Genomic DNA, 15,638 nt, shown 5'->3' on the forward strand with positions numbered 1-15,638 from the left:
CAACAAATACAACATTTAGCCTACAAATCCTTGACAAGTATATATTCACATACATCAAAAATGTCAGTAAACAAACACATCCAGTGAATTTCCAGAGGATCTCAAACTCTCATTTGTCTATACCTGTCAAACACAATACCCTTCATAAACCACAACCCTTTCTGAACATTTAATTCCCTAGATGTCCTTCGTGACTTGACGTATCCTGTTACATAGTTGTTGCAAGCCCTGTACCCGCCCACTGAACCAAACAATTGGGTCGACCTTCATTCCAAGGAAAAGTGGTGACCTTGTCAATCATTCTTAATCGAACTGTATAAGAGTTAATTAAGAGACCCTGTATAAGATTTTACTTGTCGCCTCCAACTCGGAAGAACGCACTTTAACCTCACAGGACGCATCGCCAGACAGTCTCTCGCCATGTCCATTGTAGCCAGTCGCAGAAGTAGTCGTAGCCACAGCTCGCGTAGTGATGTCGGTTCGAGTGGCCTCCGTTCGTCCGATGGGATGCAGTTTTCCAGCGGTTTGGGGGGCGGTAGATCCAGTATGAGCGTGTCCTCTGTTGGGAGCAGTCGCGCGCCGTGTGTAAACAGAGGTGCCGGGAAATACTGCACCCGTATTTCTCAGTCTTCTTTCTCTATGGACAGGTCAGTCCGGATTACTTTTGGCGCCAACGAAAAGCAAACCATGCAGAATCTGAATGATTGTTTGGCCACCTACCTGGAAAAGGTAAAGCAGAGTGATGGAGATGTGTCTGGAGATTAGGTGCGCTCCGCGATATTACGCACAGCCCAGATTATGTGCTTGGAGAACGAAGGTCAAGGCACGAACGACAAGGCAGGGTGTTCAATCTTTTCAAAACACAACGTATTCGATGGTATAGAAAACTGCTATGAGAAAGTGATCTTTAATATTTGTTATAAAGCTTTTTAAAAGTGTTATAACCCATTTCACCAATACTATCCACAATGTTCAATTAAATGTGATAACACAGTAGGCTACAGCGAATGGACCCAATACACATATATTTAAAACAACTTTTACTTAACTTTAAACTTTTTTAAAACGATGTATTCCACCATTAACTTTTCTAATTGTAAAATTGCTGTTGAGAAGAAACAGTAACCTATCGTTTTCCTGTAAAGCTCAAAGTGGAAATCTTATTATTATTAGACACACCTGTATTACTATTGTAAACACACGTTCCTACATAATGAGGACAATGACAAAGCAGGATTTTATTATTTCTTTTCAATTCCATTATGTTGGGGATTATTTTATGGGAGTGCGCTGATTCACATAACGTGATGGGATGCGCCCCAAATGGAACCCATAGGTGCTATTTCGGATACACATGAACTGAACTGATTCCCTCCACTCCCTGTGTACACAGGTGCGCTCTCTAGAGACAGCCAATAGCAAGTTGGAGCTGCAGATCAAAGAGTTCTACGAGATGAGATCACCAACTCACAAGAAGGACCTCAGTGGGTTCCATACCACCATCTCAGACATCAGCAACAAGGTACTTCTGGGTAGTCATAATGAAGCAACCTAGTGGCCACACACTGGTTGAATCAACATTTTTTCCATGTCATTTCAATTTAAATATGTTGAACCAACGTGGAATAGACGTTGATTTGATGTCTGTGCCCATTGGGAAGGGAGGTGGGGATTGGATTGAGAAGGCGCCAACAGGTTTGTGAAAGATGAGAGTCACTAGAATGAATTAGATAAGTGATAGACTTTAGGTATAATTCCTATTGTCTATCTTGTTGACCAACGAAAAATTGTGTCCTGTTGTTTATGAATGAACTGTAGACATGAACCAGATCTGTTGATCTAAACACATGATATCCTATACATAGTTGACTCTGTTATTACATCCCATTGACTGTGACTGTCCTCCTGTTCCTAGATCCAAGCCAGGTCTGTAGAGAACTCTCAGATGATCCTGCAGGTGGATAATGCCAGACATGCAGCTGATGTCTTCAAGATGAAGTAGGTGCACTTCCTCTCTGTACTGTACACGGCCTCTGTGAGTGTACTGATTCTGTTTGTAACTCTTGGCCTATAGGTTTGAGATTGAGTAGATGCAATCCTCCCAGATCTACAGAAATGCTTATGGGGGTAGGCAGGGGCTATGGATCAGTTTATGGTTGGGCAAGTTGTATCTTGGTTTGTTGTGAGGAGGAACTAGTCAAGCCCTCTTCTTTCCTCAACCCCTGTAGGTTAGAGACGGAGGCTAACATACGTATGAAGATGGAAGGGGATGTGGCTCGTCAGAGAGGAGTCCTAGACAGCTTTACACTCACCAGAGCAGAACTGGAGATACAGATTGAGGGGCTGACGGAGGAGCTGGTCTACCTCAGGAAGAACCACGAGGAGGTAATTTCTCCTCACACACTCAAATCGTAACACTTGTGCAGTTGGCTCAATATGCCAGGACAGCCACATGTGGTTTTTCATTTGGACACAATGGCTTCGCCTGTAGTGTTTGCAATGTTTTTGCATTGAATGTATTTATCAATTCTCAGTGGGTTTGAGATCTTTCCATGTTTGGCCACAAGGGGGCAAAACTCACACACAACAAATCTAGGGCAACTTCACTGTTATTAGTACTCAAATATACAGATTGTTTTCAGGTGCTTTTAGCCTTCCATCTGTATAAGTAAACTACAAATCCCAGGTATTATAGCACAATTTGTTCCCCTTTTCCTGTTGTTAGGAGATGCATTTGATGCGGACGCTGCATTGTGGTGCTGTGAATGTGGAGATGGACTGTGCTTCCTCAGTGGACATGAGCAAGGTGCTGGAGGAGATGAGGACCCAGTATGAGGGCATGATAATGAAGAACCAGAGAGATGCTGCCAAGTGGTTTGAGAGCAAGGTGAGACAACCTCTGAAAATAGGACAGGGGGACTCGAAAGATGTGGGCCTGGGTCCCTGAATGTGTTTTGTGAGAGGCACAATTGACATATATGGTGGTACTATACTTTTGACTAAAACGGTGTGTGTGTCAGGTGGAGGTGCTTCAGAACCAGATCACCACCAGCACCACAGAAGTGAAGACCTCTCAGTCTCAGGTGACCGACCTGAAGAGGACCTTCCAGAGCCTGGAGATTGAACTGCATGGCCTGCTCACTCAGGTATGATGTCAAACCATCTTAGTGAATCAGCATCGCTAAACATATAGCACTTCTCTTTACCCTACCTCTGTTCCTAAAATATGCAATTCCTTTAGGTCTTAAAAGAACAGTACACTCCAAAATCAAAGTTTGTTAGATGTTTTCAGACCTCCACAGTGGTCTAATGTCAAGGTGTTCTAACACCTTTATGCACACCAATCTAACTATCTCTACCCTTCTTCATCTCCCTCTTTATACATTTCTACTACCCTCTCCTTCTTTCCTTCATCTTCATCCCTTACAAACATAAACACATTCCTAGAAGGGGTACCTGGAGCAGAGCGTCGTTGATATAAACGGCCGCCACGGCTCCCAGCTGAGCCAGCTGCAGGTTTGTATCAACAGAATGGAGGAGGAGCTGCAGCAGCTCAACGTCAGCATCCAGCAGCAGGCCTCTGAGTACCAGATCCTCCTGGACATCAAGATGAGGCTGGAGATGGAGATCGCTGAGTACAGGAGGCTGCTGGATGGAGAGGGACTCAGGTGAGAGGAGATGATTTTAGGGGCAGGAAAGAGAGAGGGATAGCGAGATGGGGAATGGAAAGAGCGGAGAGTAGAGGGAGGATGGAGATTGAGCAAGTTGGAGTAATTGGGGGTTGGAGAAGAGGGGAGGAGGGGATGTGGGATGAGAGTGGAGGGAGGGAAGATTAAGGGAGAAAGGAAAGACAGAAGTAGAGAGAGGGAGAGGTTAGTGGAAGAGAGAGTGTGGACCATAAATATGTGGTACCACAGTATCTAAGGTAATTTATACTGGTGTTAGGTAAATACACAGTTGTTTGGTATGGTGTACTCCAGTACCCACAAGGCTTTTTGTAAGCTGTCCCATCTCCTTATCAATGCTGGTACACTACAGTGGGTTCAGTGAATGACAGCTGTTTATTAGCACCTCATTGCAAACTAGTAGATCAAGATGTGTGTTGGTGAGTTTAGCTGACCGTAAGTGTTCTTCGCCTGTGTCTACCAGTAGACATGTGGAGACCAGACAGGAGGTCAGGAAAGTGATCGTGGTCGAGAAGGTCCAGGAAGTACAACAAGTCCAGGAAGTGGTGGAAGGTGAGCAAGCAGGAGAATAATTAACAAAACAAATGAATCAATGAAAGTTTCAAGTGTTGTTACCCATAATACACACAATTCATTCATTCATTATTTTTCGGTTTTGCCACAGCGTATTACCCCCACATAAAGAAGTGTGTGAGGGTGATTGTGGTGGAGGAGGTGGTGTCCACTGTAGTTGATGAGAAGGTCCAGGAAATGAACGAACTGAGAGGTCGAGATAGTTCCAGAATCTGGTGAAGAGGTAACACTCTTGCCTCTGGACCACAAATACCCCTGATGATGGGGGTTCAAACCATATATATATGTATATGTATGTCATGGTCTCATACTGTAATAATACCCTTTTGACAGGATTGCATCAGCTGAATGATAACTGATGTAATTTACTCATGTTACCTTATAACTCTCATGTGGACAATTGAATATTATTTCTCGAATGTGTTTTTCTCATTGTTCCATTCATTGCCACCAGGTGACATTATCTCATTTAAATATCTTTGGGTAACCCCATTAAAAGTGAAAATGATTTGAGTAAATTGGAAACAGATTGATACAGTTACATAAGTGACATCATGGAAAATACAATTTGCTTCATCAGCTATTATAAAGGTATTTTAGCTCCATTGTATACACCCAGGACCACAAGCCATGAATGTTCTCTGTTCTCTAAGACAGGTTTAAAGTTCATGTTCTATAGGCCTACGACACTGACGCTACATGATACATTTGGCTGTGGATTAAAGCTAGATGTCAACGCATTTCAGGACACTGATATCATTATTGAGGGTGCGTTGTTGTCCTCTAAAAATCTGAAAAGAATCAACTTTACAGCAGTGTCAGTCGGTGCTGTTTAAGATGAGGGAGGAAGACCATTTTTTTGACAAGCATGGCCTTATTTCTATTATAGCATATTGGATGACTGTCTTTCATATTCCATTCCCCCAGTTCAGTGTTACAATGACTGGTTTAGGCTTCTACATGATGCTCACATTTTCCTTATACCCATCATGAGGTAGCTACAAGATAGTCTATGAATTAATGTTTACAACATAGGTGCAAACAGGTCGAGTGAAAACTTTTGAGGTGACAGACAGTGACACATTCAATACCACCTTGCACACTCTTGCATCTAGCTGATCTAGAGTGTAATCATTAGTCCAAAAGTTGCAAACGACAGTTTCTATTGGCCAAATTCGGGTATGTTTATCCCCGTTTCGTTCCACTTAAGAAAGGTTTTTCAACAGAATCGACAGAATGAATACACCGCTGATCACACGTACAGTTCACTTTCATAGCCACATTACATTCCTTTTCGCATCTACGAGCTTTCCTCCTTTCAACCTTGTTTGTTGACTTAAAATGCACAACACATCAGCTGTCTGTAACCAGGCAAAAACAACAACATTCCAAACCATATCATAACCGCGGAACACTACACATAGCCTACATCGTTGTCACCATATTAGTTAAAGTAACATCATAGCTAATATAACTAATGCGTTAGTAATCAAGCAACAATTATGCAGTACAGACTACAGGCAGTAAGCAGTTTAGCAGTTACACCAGCGGGCCCCAGTGGCAATAAATTAATAAAACCAGAAGCTTACCTTAATTTGGAAGAGTTCCAGTGTTGGATAGCCATAGCCAGCTTTCTAACATAGCATCCCTGTTTGTTTGAGCGAGGTTTTCTAGTAGGCTAAACTAGCTAGCTGCATTTTCTAGCTAAGTACATGCAAGTGAATTTTTTAAATAAATTTTTAGCTCTCTCAGTTAAAAACAGTTTAACTATGGTCTTTCTCTCTCTTTGAGTCAACTACTCACCACATGTTATGCACTGCAGTGCTAGATACGTTTGAAGTCGGAAGTTTACATACACTTAGGTTGAAGTCATTAAAACTCCTTTTACAACCACTCAACAAATTTCTTGTTAACAAACTATAGTTTTGGTAAGTCGGTTAGGACCTCTACTTTGTGTATGACACAAGTAATTTTTTCAACAATTGTTTACAGACAGATTATTTCACTTATAATTCACTGTATCACAATTCCAGTGGGTCAGAAGATTACATACACTAAATTGACTGTGCCTTTAAACAGCTTGGAAAATTCCAGAAAATTATGTCATGGCTTTAGAAGCTTCTGACAGGTTAATTGACATAATTTGAGTCAATTGGAGGTGGACCTGTGGATGTATTTCAAGGCCTACCTTCAAACTCAGTGCCTCTTTTGCTTGACATCATGGGAAAATCAAAAGAAATCAGCCAAGACCTCAGAAAAAACATTGTAACCCTCCACAAGTCTGGTTCATCCTTGGGAGCAATTTCCAAATGCCTGAAGGTACCACTTTCATCTGTACAAACAATAGCATGCAAGTATAAACACCATGGGACCACGCAGCCATCAAACCACTCAGGAAGGAGACGCGTTCTGTCTCCTAGAGATGAATGTACTTTGGTGCGAAAAGTGCAAATCAATCCCAGAACAACAGCAAAGGACCTTGTGGAGATCCTGGAGGAAATAGGTACAAAAGTATCTATATCCACAGTAAAACGAGTCCTAGATCGACACAACCTGAAAGGCTGCTCAGCAAGGAAAATGCCACTGCTCCAAAACCGCCATTAAAAAATCCAGACTACGGTTTGCAACTGCACATGGGGACAAAGATCGTACATTTTCAAGAAATGTCCTCTGGTCTTCTTGTCTGTCCTCTGGTCTGAACAAAAATAGATTTGTTTGGATATAATGAATATTGTTATGTTTGGAGATAAACAGAGAGGCTTGCAAGCTGAAGAACACCATCCCAACCGTGAAGCACGGGGGTGGCAGCATCATGTTGTGGGGGTGCTTTGCTGCAGGAGGGACTGGTGCACTTCCCAAAATAGATGGAATTGAGAGGGAGGAAAATTATGTGGATATATTGAAGCAACATCTCAAGACATGACAGGAAGTTAAGGCTTGGTTGCAAATGAGTCTTCCAAATGGACACTGACCCCAGGCATACTTCCAAAGTTGTGACAAATGGCTTAAGGACAACAAATTCAAGGTATTGGAGTGGGCATCACAAAGCCTTAAAAAGAACACAAAGAACTTAAAACCTTGTGCAAGCAAGGAGGCCCACAAACCTGACTCAGTTACACAAGCTCTGTCAGGAGGAATGGCCCAAAATTCACCCAACTTATTGTGGGAAGCTTGTGGAAGGCTACCTGAAACGTTTGACCCAAGTTAAACAATTTAAAGGCAATGCTACCAAATACTAATTGAGTGTGTCAACTTCTGACCCACTGGGAATGTGATGAAAGAAATAAAAGCTGAAATAAATCATTCTCTAATTATTCTGACATTTCACATTCTTAAAATAAAGTGGTGATCCTAACTAATCTAAGACTGAAAATATTTACTTGGATTAAATGTCAGGAATTGTGAAAAACTGAGTTTAAATGTATTTGGCTAAGGTGTATGTATATTTTCCCGACTTCAACTGTAGCTGTAGCTTATGCTTTCAGTACTAGATTAATTCTCTGATCCTTTGATTGGGTGGACAACATTTCAGTTCATGCTGCAAGATATCTGATAGGTTGGAGGAAGTCCTCTGGAAGTTGTCATAATAACTGTGTAAATCTATGGAAGGGAGTGAGAACCACGAGACTCCTAGGTTCTGTATTGAAGTCAATGTACCCAGAGAAGGATGGAAACTAGCTGTCCTCTGGATACACCATGGTGCTGTTGAGGCTACTGTAGACATAGTTGAGGATACTGTGCTTTAAATTAATTATTTGGTGACGTGAATATATTTAGTATAGTTTTATATTAAATTGACTACATTATATTTTTCTGAAATTCACTGAGGAGGATGGTTTTCCCTTCCTCCGTTGATTGAAACAAAGTGTGTACCGAGAATCAGTCGGTAGAGTTTCACCAGAGAAAGTTTCAGTTACATCTATATATCAGTTTAAACAGCTAAGAGTATGACATAGAGTAGCTCTGGTCCAGAACGTTACGTGCAGCTTGAGCCATCAAGGCTCCCACCGCAGGTAAGGCTCTGGACCAGAGCTAAACATGGAGCAGATACAGTGAAGGCATGTTTGTCATGCAGAGAAATGTTGGGCCTCATTCACCATCATTCAAAACATTTTACAAGTTCTATATAGTAGTAGTAAATGATTAGAGACTTCATCCATAACTGCAATGATTGATTACTTATTCAATTCTGCGTGTTACAACAATCTTTCCTCTCGGTCAGCAGGTGATACATTAGCACAAATCATTATACAGCTAACGTCTGTATGTACCTGGTCCATTACTTCAAGCTTAAGCTAATTTAACAGAATGGGCCCTGGTCAAAAGTAGCATACTATATTGAATAGGGTTTCATTTGTGCCAATGAAGTTTGGTGTCTTCTGGTCCTAGCTATATCTTCCTCATCTGAGCCATCAGCTCATCTAGACTCTGTTCCTTCTCCCCTAACAGGAAAAATGTTTCATGGGCCATGTCCGAATACCCATTCTAGCATTCTAAATAGTAGGCATTTTGAGTATACGAAAATAGAACGTTATACAGTATGTGGAATTTCAGAATTGTAGTAAGCTTTTAAATACCAGGATGTCATACTCATTCAGTGTTTTTTATCTAGTAGAATTTGCTGCATTTTATTGAAGAAAGTAAATGTATTTTGCGACCTACAATGTTTTTGACAACAGCTGATAATCAGAATGGCGGGATCAACACAATTGATCATTGGATGACACCTTCGCAACATGGATGAGCATAGTATGTTAATATTAGTTGCGTATTGCATTAGTTTATACTAAGCAGCACATTCTAAATGGTATGCAGTTTAACTAAGTAGTAGAAAAGCCAGATTTCGGACAAGGCCATTGTTACTTGAAACTACTTAAAGATCTGCCAATTAATTTCCCCGACTCATGGAGTCGAGAGTGGTGAGTCACACTGTAAATCTGAGGACGGCTCAATGTAATGGCTGAAACAGATTGAATGGAAAGGTATCAAGCACATGGTTTCCATATGTTTGATACACTTTCGTTCAATCCATTTCATTCCAGCCATTACCATGAGCTGTCCTCCCCTCACCAGCCTCCACTGATACATGGGGACTTAGCTTTTCTGTGCTCACCGTACAGATACTACAGTATTCTTAAAAGGTGTATTTGGTACTGACCTTCTCAGGGATGGAGTAGGCCACGGTGATATCCTCTGGGAGGTCAGGGACAGGGCCTGAGGCTCCCATGAGCTCCTCATCAGTCACCTCTGAAACCAGCTCAAAACCCAAAAGAGCAACAACATACAGTGCATTCGGAAAGTATTCAGATCCCTTGACTTGTTCCACATTTTGTTACGTTTCAGCTTTATTCTAAAATGGATTACATTTATTTGTCCTCATCAATTTTCATACCATACCCCATAATGACAAAGCGAAAACAGGTTTTTAGAATTGTTTACAAATGTTTTAAGATAAAAAACACATGAACCTTATTTATATAACTCTTCAGAAGCTTTGCTATGAGACTCGAAATTGAACTCCGATGCATCCTTTTTCCATTGGTCATCCTTGAGATGTTTCTACAACTTGATTGGAGTCCACCTGTGGTAAATTCAATTGATTTGACATGATTTGGAAAGGAACAAACCTGTCCATATAAGGTCCCACAGTTGACAGTGCATGTCAGAGCAAAACCCAAGCCATGGGGTCAAATGAATTGTCCGTAGAGCTCCAAGACAGGATTGTGTTGAGACACAGATCTGGGGAATGGTACCAAAAAATGTCTGCAGCATTGAAGGTTCCCAAGAATACAGTGCCCTCCATCATTCTTCAATAGAAGAAGTTTGGAACCACCAAGACACTTCCTAGAGCTGGCCGCCTGGCCAAACTGAGCAATCGGGGGAGAAGGGCCTTGGTCAGAGAAGTGACCAAGAACCCGATGGGTGAACCTACCAGAAGAACAACTCTGCAACACTCCACCAATCAGGCCTTTATGGTAGAGTGGCCAGACAGAAGCCACTCCTCAGTTAAAGGCACATGAAAGCCAGCTTAGATTTTGGCTAAAGGCACCCAAAGACTCTCAGACCATGAGAAACAAGATTCTCTGGTCTGGTGAAACCAAGATTGAACTCTTTAGCCTGAATGGCAAGCGTCACGTCTGGCACCATCCCTACGGTGAAGCATGGTGGTGGCTGCATCATGCTGTGGGGATGTTTTTCGGCAGCAGGGACTGGGAGAGTAGTCAGCATGGAGGGAAAGAACGGAGCAAAACTGTCTATCCTATCGATCCTCGACTTCGGCGATGTCATTTACAAAATAGCCTCCAACACTCTACTCAGAAAACTGAATGCAGTCTATCACATTGCCATCCGTTGTGTCACCAAAGCCCCATATACCACCCACCACTGCGACCTGTATGCTCTCGTCGACTGGCCCTCGCTACTCCAGGTCATCTATAAGTCTTTGCTAGGTAAAGATCCGCCTTATCTCAGCTCACTGGTCACCATAACAACCACTTGTAGCACGCGCTCCAGCAGGTATATCTCACTGGGCATCCCCAAAGCCAACACCTACTTTGAACGCCTTTCCTTCCAGTTCCCTGCATGTAGATTCTTCTATTCTGTTATTGACTGTACTTTTGTTTATTCCATGTGTAATTCTGTGCTGTTGTTATTTATTGCACTGCTTTGCTTTATCTTGACCAGGTCGCAGTTGTAAATGAGATCTTGTTCTCAACTGGTCTACCTGGTTAAATAAAGGTGAAAAAAATGAACTGAGCAAAGTACAAAGAGAACCTTGATGAAAACCTGCTCCAGAGCGCTCAGCACCTCAGACTGGGGTGAAGGTTCAACAACCCTAAGAACACAAGCAAGACAACACAGGAGTGGCTTTGGGACAAGTCTCTGAATGTCCTTGAGTGACCCAGCCAGAGCCCGGACTTGAATCTGATCGAACATCTCTGGAGAGTCCTGAAAATAGCTGTTCAGCTCCCCATCCAACCTGACAGAGCTTGAGAGGACTTGGGGAAACTCCCCAAATACAGGTGTGCCAAGCTTGTAGCTTCATACCCAAGAAGACTTGAGGCTGTAATCACTGCCAAAGGTGCTTCAACAAATTACTGAGTAAAGGGTCTGAATACTTATGTAAATGTAATATTTCAGTTTTTTATTTTTTATAAATTTGCAAAATATCTACAAACCTGGTTTTGCTTTGTCATTATGGTCTATTGTCTGTCGATTGTTGAGGGGAAAATACTATTTAATCTACTTTACCTGTCAAAAGTTCTGGAACACCTACTCATTCATTGGCTTTTCTTTATTTTGACTTTTTACTACATTGTAGAATAATAGTGAAGATGTCAAAACTATGAAATAACACAAATGGAATCATGTAGTAATAAGCACAAAAGTGTTAAAGAAATCAAAATATATTTTATTTTTGAGATTCTTCAAATAACCACCCTTTACCTTGACAGCCTTGCACACTCTTGGCATTCTCTCAACCAGCTCCACCTGCAATGCTTTTCCAACAGTCTTGAAGGAGTTCCCACATATGCTGAGCACTTGCTGGCTGCTTTTCCTTCACTCTGCGGTCCGACTCATCCCAAACCATCTCAATTTGGTTGATGTCGGGAGACTGTGGAGGCCAGGACATCTGATGCAGCACTCCATCACTCGTCTTCTTCGTAAAATAGCCGTTGCACAGCCTGGAGGTGTGTTAGGTCGTTGTCCTGTTGAAAAACAAATGATAGTCCCACTAAGCCCAACCCAGATGGGATAGCGTATCACTGCAGAATGCTGTGGTAGCCATGCTGGTTAAGTGTGCCTTCAATTCTAAATAAATTACAGACAGTGTCACCAACAAAACACCACCACACCATAATACCTCCTCCTCTATGCTTTAAGATGGGAAATACACATGCGGAGATCATCGGTTTACCCACACCGCGTCTCACAAAGACACGGCAGTTGGAACCAAAAATCTCCAATTTGGACTCCAGACCAAAGGACAAGTTTTCACCGATCTAATGTCCATTGCTCGTGTTTCTTGGACCAAGCAAGTCTCTTCTTCTTATTGATGTCCTTTAGTAGTGGTTTCTTTGCAGCAATTCGATCAGTCTCCTATGAACAATTGATGTAGAGATGCGTCTGTTACTTGAACTCTGTGAAGCATTTATTTGGGATGCATTTTCTGAGGCTGGTAACTCTAATGAACTTATCCTCTGTAGCAGAGGTAACTCTGGGTCTTCCATTCCTCTGGCGGTCCTCATGAGAGCCAGTTTCATCATAGCGCTTGATGGTCTTTGCGACTGCACTTGAAGAAACTTACAAAGTTCTTGACATTTTTTCCTTATTGACATTTCTTAAAGTAATGATGGACTGTCGTTTCTCTTTGCTTATTTGAGCTGTTCTTATCATAGTATGGACTTGGTATTTTACTAAATAGGCCTATCTTCTGTATACCCCCCTTCCATTGTCACAACACAACTGATTGGCTCAAACGCATTAAGAAGGAAAGCCTTTCCACAAATTAACTTTTAACAAGGCACACCTGTTAATTGAAATGTATTCCAGGTGACTACCTCATGAAGCTGGTCGAGGGAATGCAAAGCTGTCATCAAGGCAAAGGGTGGCTATTTAAAGAATCTCAAAAATTAAATATATTTTGATTTGTTTACCGCTTTTTTGCTTACTACATGATTCCATATGTGTTATTTCATGGTTTTGATGTCTTCACCATTATTCTACAATGTAGAAAATCGTAAAAATAAAGAAAAACCCTTGAATGAGTAGATGTTATAAAACTTTTGACCAGTAGTGTATTTTAGAATGAGGCTGTAATGTAACAAAATGTGGAAAAAGTCAAGGGGTCTCCGAATGCACTATACATGGGTATTTCTGGGTATGTGTGAATGACATGAACTCTCATATAGAGATCTACACGGACAGAATACACACAGAGTATTTACTTTTCAAATCAAATTGTATTTGTCTCATGCTTCGCAGACAACAGGCGTAGACTAACAGTGAATGCCTTTCCATAGTATATGTATATATCCCCCCCCCCCAATTTCAAGGTATCCAATTGGTAGTTGCAGTCTTGTCTCATCTCTGCAACTCCCGTACAGACTCAGGAGAGGCAAAGGTCGAGAGCCGTATGTCCTCCAAAACACAACCCTACCAAGCCACACTGCTTCTTGACACAATGCCCACTTAACCCGGAAGCCAGCCGCACCAATGTGTCAGAGGAAACACGGTACACCTGGTGACCGTGTCAGCGTGCACTGTGCCCAGTCCGCCACAGGAGTCGCTTGTGCGCGATGGGACAAGGACATCCCTGCCGGCCAAACCCTTCACTAACCCGGACGATGCTGGGAAAATTGTGTGCCGACCACCTGTCGTCGGCGCCACCACCCATCCCTCTTCCTCCCCTCCTTCTCCACTGTTACTGTAATTTAATTATACCAATGTGTTTTCATTAATTGAATTACCTTCATCTATTTTATGAGAATTTGTAAGATTCTTGTTTGCATAAAATAGACGGAGACCAGTCTTATCAATACTTGGTAACAGAATTTATTCTCGGAGCGCACTGCTACGTTACCACGAGCAACAGTTTATATACAATAACATGACGTCGTTTCATTGCTTAACAGAATCCCCTCCTCTCGACTGGGACAAAGGGAACTTTAAAAGTTCATTCTGACACACAACACAACTGAATTAACTTTTGACCCCTCAACATTATCGATCACCACTTAGCTGACAGTTCTAATTAACAGAACCTAGGAATGCACTCACTGTCTTATCTAAAACACCCCAGAGCTAAGTTTCGTCGGTTCAACCATAGGTTAACTACCTTATCTGTTTACTTAATCCACAACCCATTTCTTTCTTCCTAGTTGGAATGGTGTTCATTAACTTTAATTACTCCTTGTCCGTGTCACACAATCCCTTCTTATGAACTCATATTGTTAGTCAGATATAATAAAAGAGTATAAGTTTACTTAGTTACAGGTCCATTTAAAATGATTTGTTCAGTCATTTAATTATAATTTTCCTAACATCCACCAGGTAAGATCTGCGAGTCCCACACACACACATATTCATTGGTTGCACTTTATTTTACAGTCCGGTTTCACATTTTATTTGATGTTTGTTTTATTTAACCAGGAAGGCCGTTAAGATATTTTTTTAGAGGGAGACCTGGCCAAGAAAGCAGCATACAGTCAAGAGCATAAAGTGACATGTTTTTTTGTCTGCGATTTACTAAGAGCGTATTTATGGTGACAATGAATACTTCCTGGAAGTTTCATCAAAGACGTCAAAATAATAGGTAACCTGGTACTAAATGGTGTTCGAAATGAATTCAAAGGAACATAAGTAATTACCAGGAAGTGGACTGTTGAAGGTCGACTGACCTAAAGCTCAGCTACCATTAAAATAAATTTGCAGACTTTTCCCTGTTTCTCCAGTTTTGCATTTTGCCTCCAGCACTATCACTAATCGGTTTTGTGTGTACGGTAGATTCTGCCTATTATCCCCAGGTAGTGAACCGTAAAATAACGTGAAATCCATTATTTTTCATTAATTGTCCATTGAATTAATTAATTAAACCAAAGCCCAATATTAGTAATAACTTGAAAAGGTATTTACAAAATGACTACAAAAGCCTCAAAACAATAGCAGCTTTGCTGTGCTCCCGCACATTGACTCTGTACCGGTACCCCCTGTACGTAGCCCGGCTATTGTTATTTTCTGCTGCTCTTTAATAATTTGTTATTCTTATCTCTTATTCTTATTTTTTGGGGGGTATTTTCTTATATCTGCATTGTTCGTTAAGGGCTTGTAAGTAAGTTTTTCACTGTAAGGTCTACACCTGTTGTATTCGGTGCATGTGACAAATAACATTTGATTTGATTACAGAATGGTAGAGAGATTGATACACTGACTTTACTTCCTGGACGTTTGTGACATTATTGACATTCACTGAGTTATATTACTCTGCTCTTTACTCAAAAGTCCTCATTTAGCACTCGTAGTACTGTGTGTTTACTTGGAATCACACAACATCACCTGCTGCAAGTCATTGTAAAATAATGCTTTACTTCGAAATGCTGTCAATTATGTCAGTCATTGTCAACTTGTGCATTTAGTCAAATCTCACCAAAAGCATTCAGGTAGTCTACCATGCTGTATCAAATCAAATGTATTTATAAAGCCCTTCGTACATCAGCTGATATCTCAAAGTGCTGTACAGAAACCCATCCTAAAACCCCAAACAGCAAGCAATGCAGGTGTAGAAGCATGTCAAAGACAACAGAAAGTGACTGAAAAAGGTCTTCTTTTGTAGAATTGTCCGTCTCTCCCTCACTGTCGTAGTTATAGTGGATAGTTCAG

The 15,638-nt window shown here is 41.4% G+C and overlaps 1 protein-coding gene across 1 annotated transcript; it reads left to right on the plus strand.

Annotated features, from left to right (window-relative positions):
* Window positions 1–420: 420 nt before the first annotated feature.
* On the plus strand, window positions 421–4,712 carry LOC135526477 (keratin, type I cytoskeletal 47 kDa-like). Its single transcript, XM_064954879.1, has 9 exons — window positions 421–729; window positions 1,394–1,522; window positions 1,916–1,998; window positions 2,229–2,385; window positions 2,726–2,887; window positions 3,021–3,146; window positions 3,448–3,668; window positions 4,150–4,238; window positions 4,351–4,712. The coding sequence occupies exons 1-9, from the start codon at window positions 421–423 to the stop codon at window positions 4,476–4,478; spliced, it is 1,404 nt and encodes a 467-aa protein (XP_064810951.1). The 3' UTR covers window positions 4,479–4,712.
* The last annotated feature ends 10,926 nt before the right edge of the window (window positions 4,713–15,638 follow it).

This window comes from Oncorhynchus masou, chromosome 5 (assembly GCF_036934945.1).
Source record: "Oncorhynchus masou masou isolate Uvic2021 chromosome 5, UVic_Omas_1.1, whole genome shotgun sequence".
NCBI classification, from domain to species: domain Eukaryota; kingdom Metazoa; phylum Chordata; class Actinopteri; order Salmoniformes; family Salmonidae; genus Oncorhynchus; species Oncorhynchus masou.

What these genes read in the sequence shown, in the direction of transcription:
- LOC135526477 (XM_064954879.1), top strand. Translation starts at nt 421, where the DNA reads ATGTCCATTGTAGCCAGTCGCAGAAGTAGTCGTAGCCACAGCTCGCGT. An exon ending in GCTGATGTCTTCAAGATGAA is followed by an intron (nt 1,999 to 2,228) that starts GTAGGTGCACTT and finishes CAACCCCTGTAG; the next exon opens with GTTAGAGACGGAGGCTAACA. An exon ending in CCAAGTGGTTTGAGAGCAAG is followed by an intron (nt 2,888 to 3,020) that starts GTGAGACAACCT and finishes TGTGTGTGTCAG; the next exon opens with GTGGAGGTGCTTCAGAACCA.